This window comes from Vombatus ursinus, unplaced genomic scaffold (genome assembly GCF_900497805.2).
Source record: "Vombatus ursinus unplaced genomic scaffold, bare-nosed wombat genome assembly UNPS02014813.1, whole genome shotgun sequence".
NCBI classification, from domain to species: Eukaryota; Metazoa; Chordata; class Mammalia; order Diprotodontia; family Vombatidae; genus Vombatus; species Vombatus ursinus.
The window spans coordinates 19,725,455-19,737,583 of NW_020954591.1; the positions used below are offsets into that span (position 1 = coordinate 19,725,455).

Genomic DNA, 12,129 nt, shown 5'->3' on the forward strand with positions numbered 1-12,129 from the left:
TTATAAACTTAAATATTGAAATTTAAATGCAAAATAAGAAAAGAAAAAAAAGCATGTCCTATGCACAGCAGAATGTAAGAGATGATTCAAAATATATAGCAATAAATTTTCATTTCAAGAAAGCCTATACAGTAAATACTAATATTGTATTGAGAGCTGTCCATCTTTTCTTTGCTTCCTTGTAAGTTTTCTTTTGTTCTCTGCTGTATACTTTTTGCTTTATTCTTTTTCCCCCTTCCTCCCCCCACCCCAGGCTACAATTAAGTGCAGATATACTTATATAAAGATATAGATATATACATAGTCATATATATATGTGTGTATACACACACACACACATATATATATATATACTTACATAATACATATATAGACATGTTACTTTCCCTAACAAATTCTACTCCTGATCTTTGTTTCTGTTTGTGCATATCTCTTAATTTCCTATCCCTCCTAACTCCTCTATTTTACTTCTTCCCACTACTTTGCCCTCCTATTTCTTAACCTACCTTCCCCAAGGATCCCTCTCTTATCTTCCTATTCCCATAAATCTAAAAACCTTTTATACCCCCCCTTGAACCTATTCCCTTACCTTCCCCTCTAGAGATCTTTCCCTTATTCTTTCCCCACTCCCTATTCTCTTAGCATTTTATTTCTTTCTGAATTTAGAAGACTTTTATGCTCTTCTAAATACGTATGTATTGTTCCCTCTTGAACCCATTCCTGATGAAAGTAGGTTTCCAGAACTAACAGCCCTCTTCCCCTATCTAATTCCTCTGTGTCATTTCTTATTCCTGTACCTCATTTGTATAACATAATTACTCTTCCTAGCTTTTCCTAAACAGTTTTACTTTTTAAAGTGATATCATACTCAGGTCTACCCCAATCATTCTTATGAACTATCCAATTAATAATAATAATCTTTGACATACACTTTACATTTTACATACACAAAAGGTAAAGTCTGTCTTTATTGAGTCCCTTGTAATTAGTCTTTGTTATGTACCTTATATTTCTCTTGGCTGTTGTACGTCAAATCTTCTATTAAGTTCAGGGTGTTTCTTAACAAAGTCTTAAAAGTCTAACAGTTCATTAGATGTCTTTTTTTTTTCATTCAGGATTATGCTTAGCTTTGCTAAGTATGATATTTTCAGCTGGTACCCCAGTCCCCAGTTCTTTTGCATTTCAATATATAGTGTTCCAAGACCTGTAGTCTTTTAGTGTTGCCACTGCTAGGTCTTGTGTGATTCTAATTATGGCACCACCATATTTAATTTTTTTTTTCTTATTGCTCATAATATTTTATCCTTGAGCTGTGGGTTTTGGAATTTGACTACAATATTCCTGTGGGTTTTCCTCATAAGATCTCTTTGAGATGGTGACCAGTGGATTTTTTCTATTTCTACTTTCCCCTCTTGTTCTAACGCTTGAGGACAATTTTCTTTAATTATTTCTTGTATTATTGTATCGACTTTTTTTGATCATGGCTTTCAGGTAGTCCAATTATTCTTATGTTTTCTCTTCTTGATCTGTTCTCCAGATCAGTTTTTTTTATGAGATGCTTCACATTCTCTTCTATTTTTCATTCTTTATATTTTGTTTTATTATTTCTTGATCTCTTATAACTTCCCTAGCTTCACCTTGCCCAATTCTGGTTTTCAAGGAGTCATTTTCTTCTTTAAGATTCTGTATCTCTTTTTCTAATTGGTTGACTTTGTTTTCATAATCTTCCTGTTTTTCTTGGATTGTTCTTTTTTTTTTTAGTTTTTTCTCAATCTCTCTCATTTGATTTTTAAAGTCTTTTTAAAGTTCTTCTGTGAATTCTTTTTGGGCAGGTGACTATTTAATGTTACTCTTTGGGGGTAGAAGAGGATTTCATTGCTTCAGTATCCTCCCCTGAAGATGAACCCTGGTCTTCTTTATTCCCATAGTAGTTCTCTATGGTTGAACTCTTTCTCCTTTGCCTATGCATTTTTTTAAACTTTGCAGTACTTTAGTTTTTTTAATCATCTCTAGTCTTGGGTTATGGGGGATAGTGTCTCTGTCCACAGTTCCTCCTTCAGTTCTCCTCTCTGGCCTGGAACTGAAACTAAGACGTCTAGCCTCCTATAAGTGCCCACACCCAGCAGTGTCCCTGCCCCAACTGCTTCTGCACTCACTGGGCGTGTATTGATTCCTTCTCTCCCAGCTAGGTCTCTGAAGCACAGCTGGGTCTGGTATTCCTTGTCAGCAGAGGTTCCCTCAATCTTCCCAGCTCAGACACCCAACTACCCTCACTGTCCCAGAGGTAAAAGTTCCTTTGGCTGGGGCCAAGGCAGCCCCCAACCCAGATAAGCCCAGGGCTTGCCACTTGTTGTTTAAGTGGTGTCTAGCCTGGAGGTGCTTACTCTTCACAGAGACCAAACCTCTTTCTGGGATTTTTCTTCAGATCTTCTCTGATTGTCCCAAGAGGACTCCTATTCTGCCCCTACTCTTATTTATTTTTAACCACTCTATGTTTACCCTAAGGCACTATTTTATCTTTTTGGTGGGGGAAAATCTTGAGAGCTTGGAGTTTTCTGACCTACTCCACCATCTTCCCAGAATCCTCTCCACACACAATATTCTAAAGGCAATCTCAAAGCTTTTAATTTGCATGGTAATCAAAAGTGCCAAATACTACTGGATCCCATTTTCCCTTGAAGGGACTTCCCCCTAGAGTGGAGGAAAACCTTATTCCCTTGAAGGGACTTCCCCACCAGGGTGGAAATTAACTTTGTTCTCTTGAAGGGACTTTACCTTCAAGCATGGAGCATAACCTTAGCTAACTACTTCCCCAACAACATGGAAGTTCCCCTATTCCCTTAAAGAGATTTCCCAGGGATATCCTTCCCCACTGAAATGGAGGCTTACCTTAGCTCGATGGATTTAAGACTGAACAGGGACCGAGGGCTGAGTCTGGTCTCTGGTGCAATTCTCTGTGGAGAAATACCTCAGAGAAAAGTTTCCCCAGAATGCTCTAGGATCCTCCCTTAGAGGCAGCTTCAGGGACCAGCTTTACTCCCCTAGTCCCTTCATGGTTGCCAACTGTGACAAGAGAAATTTTGAGAGAAAAAAATTCCCAGCATAATCAATTCATTAGTTAGGTTAGCAATAACCAATAAATTGCATCATTTGCCTCTCTCAATGACCAAAGACCTTGAATGAAGGCTGATGGTCTTTTATAACAATTAGCAAAGTAACAGCAAAATTTTGAACAACATAGGTGTGTCTCCTTCTAATTGGCTATCAATGACTTAGTCAGAATTGAGATTACATCATTTGGATCTCCCCTTCTGAAACTCCTTTAACCACAGCCAAGACAAGTCAAAAGACAAAGGTTTCCAGGCAGTAGGATTAGTCTGTGGGGGGATGGGAGTTGCTCCATAGTTTAAATTGATGAGATTTGACCTTTTAGGTTAATTGGGTTTCTATGGAAAATGGGTGACAAAAGTAGAGATAATTACAAGACAAAAGCTTGACCTTTAGACAAGTTTCTCCAGGATATGCGTAATGGGTGAAGTTTACAAGGGGAAAGGAATCACAAAGGGAATATTAACTCTAGCTTGATTAAGGATTAGCAAAATAGAATCATTTTTCAATTTTACACCAATTAAATTTTGAATCTTTTCTTTTCCCACTCCTTCCATCTTCTGGCTCTCAATGAGACCTGACTCCCTCCAGATGACACAGCCACCCTGGAAAGACTTTCTAGCACTGACTGCCCTTTCATTCATTCCTCCCAATTCACTAATAAAAGTGGGAAAATTGAATGTCCCTCTATCTTCATCATTTAGTAACTTCTTCTCCTTTGAGCTTCCCTTAAGTGACCCCAGCTCTGTGATTCACTGTGATTTAACATTGCATAATTTTGAAAAGACACTGTTGAAGCTATTTGGTATCAAATTATACTTGCCAGCTTTTTTTCTCTTCTGGCCCTCTCCATGGTAACTACAGCTTGAAGACTGTTGTATTTTTCCACAGAACACCTTAGCTCCTAAGAGTAAGGGCACTATTCAAATATAAAAAACAAAATTCATGGTACATAAAATAAAGATAGAAAATCCTCAACTCCAAATTATCTTGAATCATTGATTTGTTTGGTCTCTTCTAGTTTTTAGGAAGTCCATTACTTGAGTAAGGTTTACCATTTTTGTCTTCTAAGCTATTTATTCTCCTTCCAACTTTTCCCTCTGAACTTTTGTTTCATTTTTTATCTTGTGCTTCATTTCTTCTAGATATTCTTGTAATCCTAATAGAAAATTGATTTTTTTCTCCTTTCAATCTTGCTTGCAGTTGTTATGGAATTAACTCACTCCTTTTTGGAGATTTTTAGTTTTGCAATAATATTGGATACTGATCAGTGTTTTCTTTGATTTATTCATCTCTTTGGCTTTAGTTCCTAAACTAGAGCTTTGTTCCAGGGACTGAATGTGTTTTTGGTCAGAGTTGGATGATTAACCCTGCTTGATCTTGCCTAGGTCTCCTAGGTTCCTTAAGTGAGCTCCACCTCCCAGAGTTAACTGTCCCTATTCCCACACACACATACAATCCTTACCCCACCCCCCAATTGTTGAGTTTCAGAGCACTAAATCTCCAGGTCCCTCTATGATATTTCAGGACAAAATTCTAGAAACCTGGCACCTGAAATGTACTGGTCTGAACCTCACTGGTTCACTGCCTGTTGTAGGTACCCATTCTGGGGCTTTCTGACCACCCTGGTACTTACTTAGGGGAGCCCTCCACTCTTGCTGCCTTACAACAGATGTCTCTGGCTCTCTGGTCTCACTGGGAAGCTAGCTCTTCTGTGCTGGTTTGGGCTTTGTTGGCTGGCAAGGACTCCCTTTCCTATTGTTCATAGACTTCTGACTGATTTTTGGTGCAGTTCTGAAGTGGAAGAAGTCACCCTACTTTCTCACTGGATTTCTTGATCCTTATTTAGTTTGGTGTGAACTTTAAGTATGTAGGACCTAGATGGTTTACCTCCTATTCAGACAGCCATCTTGAATGTCAATTCTCTTTGGATTTCTTGATTATTCCATCTGGTACAAATTTTGGGTTGTTACTAGAGTAGGTGTGTAGGAACTGAGCAGTTTGCTTCCAGTCAAGCAGGCATCTTAACCTTAAGCCCCCTAAATGATCTCCTAATAGGAATCTGTAGATTTGTCTTCTTGATTAAGAATATTCTTGATAGGTGGTCTCTCATTTTGACTTTCAAAAATGTGTCTGTAATTCAGTTCAACAAATTCAATAAAATAGGCATTTATTAACACTATTTGAGCACTCTGCTGGGAACTGGAAAAGACAGAGTTGTTTTTTGTTTTGTTTTTTTCAATTAACAAGCATTTATTTTGTCTCCCTCTTACCTTCCTCCGCTCCATGGAAAAAGAAAAACAAAACCTTTGTAACAAAAATACATAGTCAAGCAAAAAGAGTTCACACACTGGCCATGGCCAGAAGCTTCCTGCAAAGGATAAACCAAGAAGTAATTACAGGTGTGCCTCCAATTTGTGAACTATATTCTGTATATAGAAAATCTGAACTTTCAAAACAGAAAAAAATTGATTGGTTGTTTGCATTTTTAAAAGATTTGTTTAAAAATCTTATGACACTAGAGAGCATACTATAAAGGATCAGTTGAAGAAACTGAGGAGGAAGGGAAGAGAGTAAGCATTTATTAAGCACCTGTTATGTGCCAGTAAATGGGTTAAGGACTTTATAAATATTATCTCATTTTATCCTTATAGCAACCCTGTAATATAGATGCTGTTATTATTCCCTTCTTACAGTTGAGGAAACTGAGGTAGACTTGCCAAGGGTCACACAACTTATAAAGGTCTAAGGCTGGATTTGAACTTAGGGCTTCCTGACTCCAGGCCTAGCATTCCATTCACTGTAGCATCTAGCTGCCTTAGCTTGGGGATATTTAACATGAAGGAAAAAATTATGGAAAATGATAGGTATTTTCAAATATTTAAAGATCTTTCATGTGAAATTGCTAAGACTCCGTACTTTGGTATCCCATGTTGGAGAACTTAAGAGAATGGGTAGCAGTTACACATAGGCAGATTTTAGATCATAGGTCATAAATTTAGAACTAGATAGTGCCTTGGAGGTTATCTAATCAAACAATTTCATTTTATAGTGGGAGAAACTAGGGCCTGTAGAGGTTAGGTGACTTTGGTCACAGATGAACGAAAGTGACAGAGCCAGGACTTAAAACCAAGCCCTCTGACTCCAGATCCACCACTTTTCCCACTATCTCCACTAAGAACATATTCTTACCACAATTTTGGCTTTAAATAAGGAAACACTTCCAACATTTGGAGATTTTCAAAAGTGAAAAGAATATTTCTGCAAGTAATGGGTTCACAGTCCTTGGAGGTCTTCTGCAAAAAATCTAAAGAGTCTAAAGATCTTATTAGGGATATTATAAAAAAGATTCCTTTTCAGGTAAAATTGGAATCACTGAATTTCAAATCTTTAACTTGGAGAAGGAAAATGCAGGGGTGACATGATGGCTGTCTTTGAATATTTAAAAGACTATCATGTGAAATAATTAGATTTATTTTGTTCCAGCAGGAAGAAGTAAGACAAGTGGGTGGAAAGTGCAAAGAAACAACATTATTTGAGATTTCCTGAAAGATAGAAGGAAAGAGATAACCTTGTTTGACAAATCTCTGATTGTTTATATAAGTCAAGGCATAAAACAGGGAGAAATATGATACACAGTTATCATGGAAGTGATCAGGAGTTCCAACTGAAGATAGATTCCTTATGATAGCCATGTCCTATTGATTCTCCCGTCTACAAATGACATTTTGCTAGTTTTATCAAATCACAGAAAACTGCTGGCTCTTGGAAGAGATACATGATTCTTCAGAGTTTGACCTAACCATCTACAAGTAGATGAAGAATGGCTATTATATTGGTAGAAAACTGGCCTCAGAGCCAAGAAGACCTAGGTTGAAGTTTTATCTCTGAACCTGGGAAAGTCACTTAATTTTTCTGTGCTCTAGGCAACTCTCTAAGACTATAAATTACAAAGAAAATGCTAGCCTACATTGGTAGAGGAAGTTCTTCACTAGGAATCTATACCAGTGAAATCACCAATCCCTTCCTTGTTACTAACCCTTTAATGTGGAGTTAAATGGACCTGTAGAGCTTATCCAGAAGTATAAATAGCTAGTACAAATAGGCAAGAGGAGAGTAGGGTTCCATTGCCTTCAGGAAATTGTAAAGCTTTTTTTCTTTTTTTTCTTTTTTTAATTGTAATATATTATTTTTTCCAATTACATGTAAAAACAATTTTAACCTTTGTTTTTTTATAATTTTGAGTTCCAAATTTTCTCCCACCTTCTCTTCCCTCCTACCTCATTAAGAAGCCAAGCAGTTTTATAAAGGTTATACATGTGCTGTCATGCAAAACATTTCCATATTAGTCACGTTGTGAAAGAAAACACAGACAAAAAAAAAGAAAGTAAAAAAAAAACAGTATGCTTTCATACTGCATTTCATCTGCATTCAGATTCCATCAGTTTCTTCTCCGGAGGTAGATAGCATTTTTCATTATAGGTCCTTCAGAATTGTCTTAGATCTTTGTATTGCTGAAAATAGCTAAGTTATTCACAGTTGATCACTGTATAATATTGCTGTTACTATGTACAAGTTCTGGTTCTGCTTGCATCAGTGCATGTCTTTCCAGGTTTTTCTGAAAGCATCCTGCTCATGATTTCTCATAGCACAAGAGTATTCCATCACGATCATATACCACAATTTATTCAACCATTCCCCACTTGTTAGGCATCCCCTCAATTTCCAATTCTGTGCTACCACAAAAAGAACTAATATAAATACTTTTGTACATATAGGTCCTTTTTTAGAAAAAAATCTCTTTGGGATACAGTAGTATCAGTACTAATGATATTGCTGAGTCAAAGGATATACACAATTTTAAAGATTCTTAAGAGATCTCAAACTTCTCCAAGAAACATAATTAATAATAATAACTAGCATTTATGTAATGCTTACTATGTGCCAGGTACTATGCTAAGTGCTTTGAAATTATTATTTCATTTGATCCTCACAACAACCCTGGGAGATAGGTGCTATTATTATCCCCATGTTAGAGATGAGGAAACTGAGACAAACAGAGGTTAAGTGACTTGCTTAATATAAGTCACAGCTAATAAAGAATCTGAGATCAGATTTGAACTCAGGCTTCTTGACTCCTGGTTTGGCACTCTATCCACTACGCTGCCACAAGTGCCCTTTTTTAAAATATAAATAGTCTACTTATATTGTAGGCTACAAAACATGGAGCATTATGGACTCTGAAAAATTAAAAATGACTATTACTAAGAAAACAATCCATTATTTGATTCCCCCACCCCCAAGAGAAAGGAAACCACCTTCCACTTTTCATAATTTGCAAGTTACATTGGTAGCCACTGAGTGCCATTCAAATACCCATTAAGGCAGAATACTGCAGGGACCCTGAATCTTAATCCCAAAGCCACATTTTCTTTTAGGGAAGAGGAAATAACATTTTTGTATTTCTCTCTCTCTCTTTTTTACTTTGATATCACTTTCATTAGAGGTATTAATTGGCTGTTCCCAGGTATGTGAGTGCCACTGGCTACAGAAAGAACAGTAGGTTTGACAGTTGTTGATTTAGTTAGCTTGCCAGTGACTTTCTTTTATTGTTTGTTTCAAGCCTCTTTTGATAGCATAAAAAATCCTGGTTTAACTAAGAAAATACATACACTAGCCTATTTTAGCTTTATTCATATGCTAATTCCAGTACTGCTGCCAGATTTTTCATATGTTTATGTAAAAGTAAGAGATGATGGACATATTTCTATTGTCAAACTTTTATGTCAAAAGACCACAACTGCCTCCAGCAAACTGAAGTTAAATTAGTAACTGTTGCTTATATTTTGTTAGTCATAGTTATCAAATAACTTTATTTTGGCTAGGAGCAAAGAGTTATTAACCAATATCTAGACTTGATATTTATTAACGCAGCTTTACTTATTTTAAGTATTAAAATGGCCTTTTGCCCATAACAAGATGTGCCTGTACCTGGTTTTTACTTCATGATTCCACTGTAAATATCGAAAACCACATGATGGAATCTCTAAAATAGGTGGAGACTTTTGAAAAACATTCAGTCTGTTTCCCGAGCCAAAATTCCATCACAAGTTTTGAAAAAAAAAAACCTACGTATTTTCCATTCTTTTATCCTCGTTCCAATAAAACTTCACACTTATTTTAAGCCTGTAGTTTTACTTTCCATTGGTAGATTTTCATTCTCATCTTTATCATATTCCATATATATTATGATATATATATAATATGAAATACAGACACAAGAGACAGCATACTTAACTGATTTTAGTGATATTTGTTTAACAAATCATTACTGAGTGCCTGCTTTTACAATGCATCATGCTAGGTGAAGTGAGAGAATAAAACAGGTATAAGAGAGATTGTTGATTATTCTGGGTGTGAAAAAGGCCCCACTGAACTCAACAATTTTACCCCAAGTGGGTAGCAGGGACCTTTTGTGAGTAGGGAAGGGTGTCTTGGGACACCTTTAGTCAAGGCAAAAAAAGAAAAAAAAACAAGAAAATTCATAGGATGAAAAAGAAAAACATTTTGTCTTTTTCCACAAAAAATTATTTTTACATAAGAAGATAAATCCTCTTCCAGTGTCTCATTACCTGCCTAACTCCTCTCAGATCTTCATTTAATTTGTCTTTGTGTCTTTGCTTGTGTTGAAAATAGATTGGAGTGGGGAGAGACTTGAGGCAGGGAAGCCAGTTAAGGGAGACCATGGGCCAGGTGACCTGAACTAGAGTGGTAACTGTACAAATGAAGAGAAGGAGATGTAGATTAGAAATGACAAAATGAGGCAACTGACTGGATATATGGGACCTATTTTGATGTTAAGGTGTTAGGGGTAACATTAAAGTTGCAAACCTGAGAGACCAGAAGGATGATGGTGTTCTTAACAATAATGGAGAAGTATGGAAGAGTGGCGAGTTTAAGGAGAAAGACAATGAGTTCTCTTTTGAAAATTTTGAAATTGAAATGGCTCCAGAAGGATATTTGGCTCAAAATGTTGAATAGGCAGTTAGTGATGTGAGCCTAGAGCAGAGAGGAAACTGTAACAGGATGTGTAGATCAACACAGTTTCATGATTTCCTCCCAATTCTGTTTAGCAGCATGTGAATAAGAATAAAGGAGGCAGATGGTGGGAGTAAACCAGGGTTGGGGTTTGTCAAGGTATGAATAGCAATAGGACTAGGGAACAAGGGCTTCAAGATTCAAGGGTAGTGTAGAGTTGAGCTGGTTCACCAAGGAGTCAAGATAGGGAAGAAGGAAAGTATAACTCGTATATAAGTAATGGTCTGCCATGGTGCAATGCAGTAGAAAGAATGACAGTCACAGTGAGGATGAAGAACAGGTTTAGGGAATCAAAAGACTTATGCAGAGATGGAATGATAAAAGATTATGAATAGATTCAAAAACTTCTAATTCTAGTTCTAATGCCACGTATTTGAAGACTTTAAGTGATACACTAGAAATGAAGTTAAAAAAAAATAAGTACTTGTTTTCTTTGACTCTATCACCTATTTTGGGGGTAATCCTATGATGGGTCAGAATAGAAATTTATGGAAAATTTGGGAGAAAGGAGGAACATATGTTAGTCATATGCTCATGGGGCGGGGGGGGAAGTGACCAAGGAAAATTAAAAGAATAGGACAAAGTAAGAAAAACAATGATTCCAAATAGCAAGTAGCCTTGGTTAATGGAAATAATGGAGCTAGGAGGAAGAAAGTCAGACAAACACTGGGTGTAATCCTAAAAAATAAAGAAATTTAAACATATTTAGAAAAGGTGATGAAAAATGGAATTAGAAACAAGAAAGGACAATTATATTAACAAAAACATTTTTAACTAATTAGAAAGGTGAGGAGCATAGAATGATTTCAGAAATTTAAATGATACTTTTCTCAAGTATGAACTTATATCCCCCACATCTTTTTGCAGTGGAGACAAAAAAACTTCTAATAAGTTTTAATAATCATGAAGAAAGAATGAAGGATTGGCAATTGTTTTGAACCAGAGTACAAGGGGGAAAAAAGAGTCAAAAGTGACACTATGATAGTATTTCTGCGAAATAGGAAAGGGATTAAATTAAAAAGTAATTTTTAAAAAAGTAGTATCTGAATCATAATTTCTTGTTAAGAATATTAAACAAAACTGCTATACTTTTAACCCTTATTTGAACTGGCTACTCATTATTCTTCTGAAACGCTCTTGTTCTGTTTCTTAGAAGGTCTTACGGATAATGGAGGGGAAGGGAAGTTGCACACAGAATATGCCAGTCCTAAAATATTATATTTGTTACAGATATTTTCCCATGAAAATCTCAAAAAAATACAACTTACTTTGATTAAAGATAAAATAATTTCCATGATGTTCATATTTAAATAATGTTTCCTTTCTTCTACAGATAAAGCCTCAATTAAACAACTAACAAAACAGGTAAGCAAAGTTTTTCCATTCTTTTTAAAAGATATATAACTGTCAAAAAATTTTAACTGATTCTCTCTGTTTTTGCCTTGTATACTTGAAGGCTATAAATGATGCACTGGATGCAGTAAAAAAGAATAAAAGTGGACCAACCTTTTTTAGAGATCTTGGTAATAAAGGTAATGCTTATTTCTTTTGAATTCCTACATATGGGAGTTTCATGTTTTCTCTAATTAAAGGATAATTTAGAAACTTTGTATAGGGGTTGTACATGTACCTAAATGTATTCCTTCAAAGAGTGTTAGCATTTTAATATTGATTAATAAATATGAAATGTGTAATAAATACTTTTATTAATCTTCAGTGAGAAATGCCTGTTTCAATCCCTATGACCATTTTTTGAGAATGAAGGGAGACAACATTGCTCCGCTGTGATTTTCATGTTAGGAATTTCCCTCCATTGCTTCTAGCTTCTCTAGATACTTCTTTCAGTCCCTAATTCCTCCTCAGAGGAATTAAGAGAACATTTGTTCTTAATGTTTGATGGACTTACTGAATTTGAATGTTCAT

At 35.9% G+C, this 12,129-nt stretch overlaps 1 protein-coding gene across 3 annotated transcripts in view; it reads left to right on the plus strand.

Moving 5' to 3' along the window:
• Positions 1–12,129, plus strand: part of MICU2 (mitochondrial calcium uptake 2) — a 178,282-nt gene that overhangs the window by 89,862 nt on the left and 76,291 nt on the right. For all 3 annotated transcript variants that reach the window (XM_027835253.1, XM_027835252.1, XM_027835251.1), the window contains exons 3-4: positions 11,540–11,571; positions 11,663–11,738. In XM_027835253.1, coding sequence (XP_027691054.1) covers positions 11,540–11,571; positions 11,663–11,738 — 108 coding nt within the window. The remainder of the gene's footprint in view (positions 1–11,539; positions 11,572–11,662; positions 11,739–12,129) is intronic.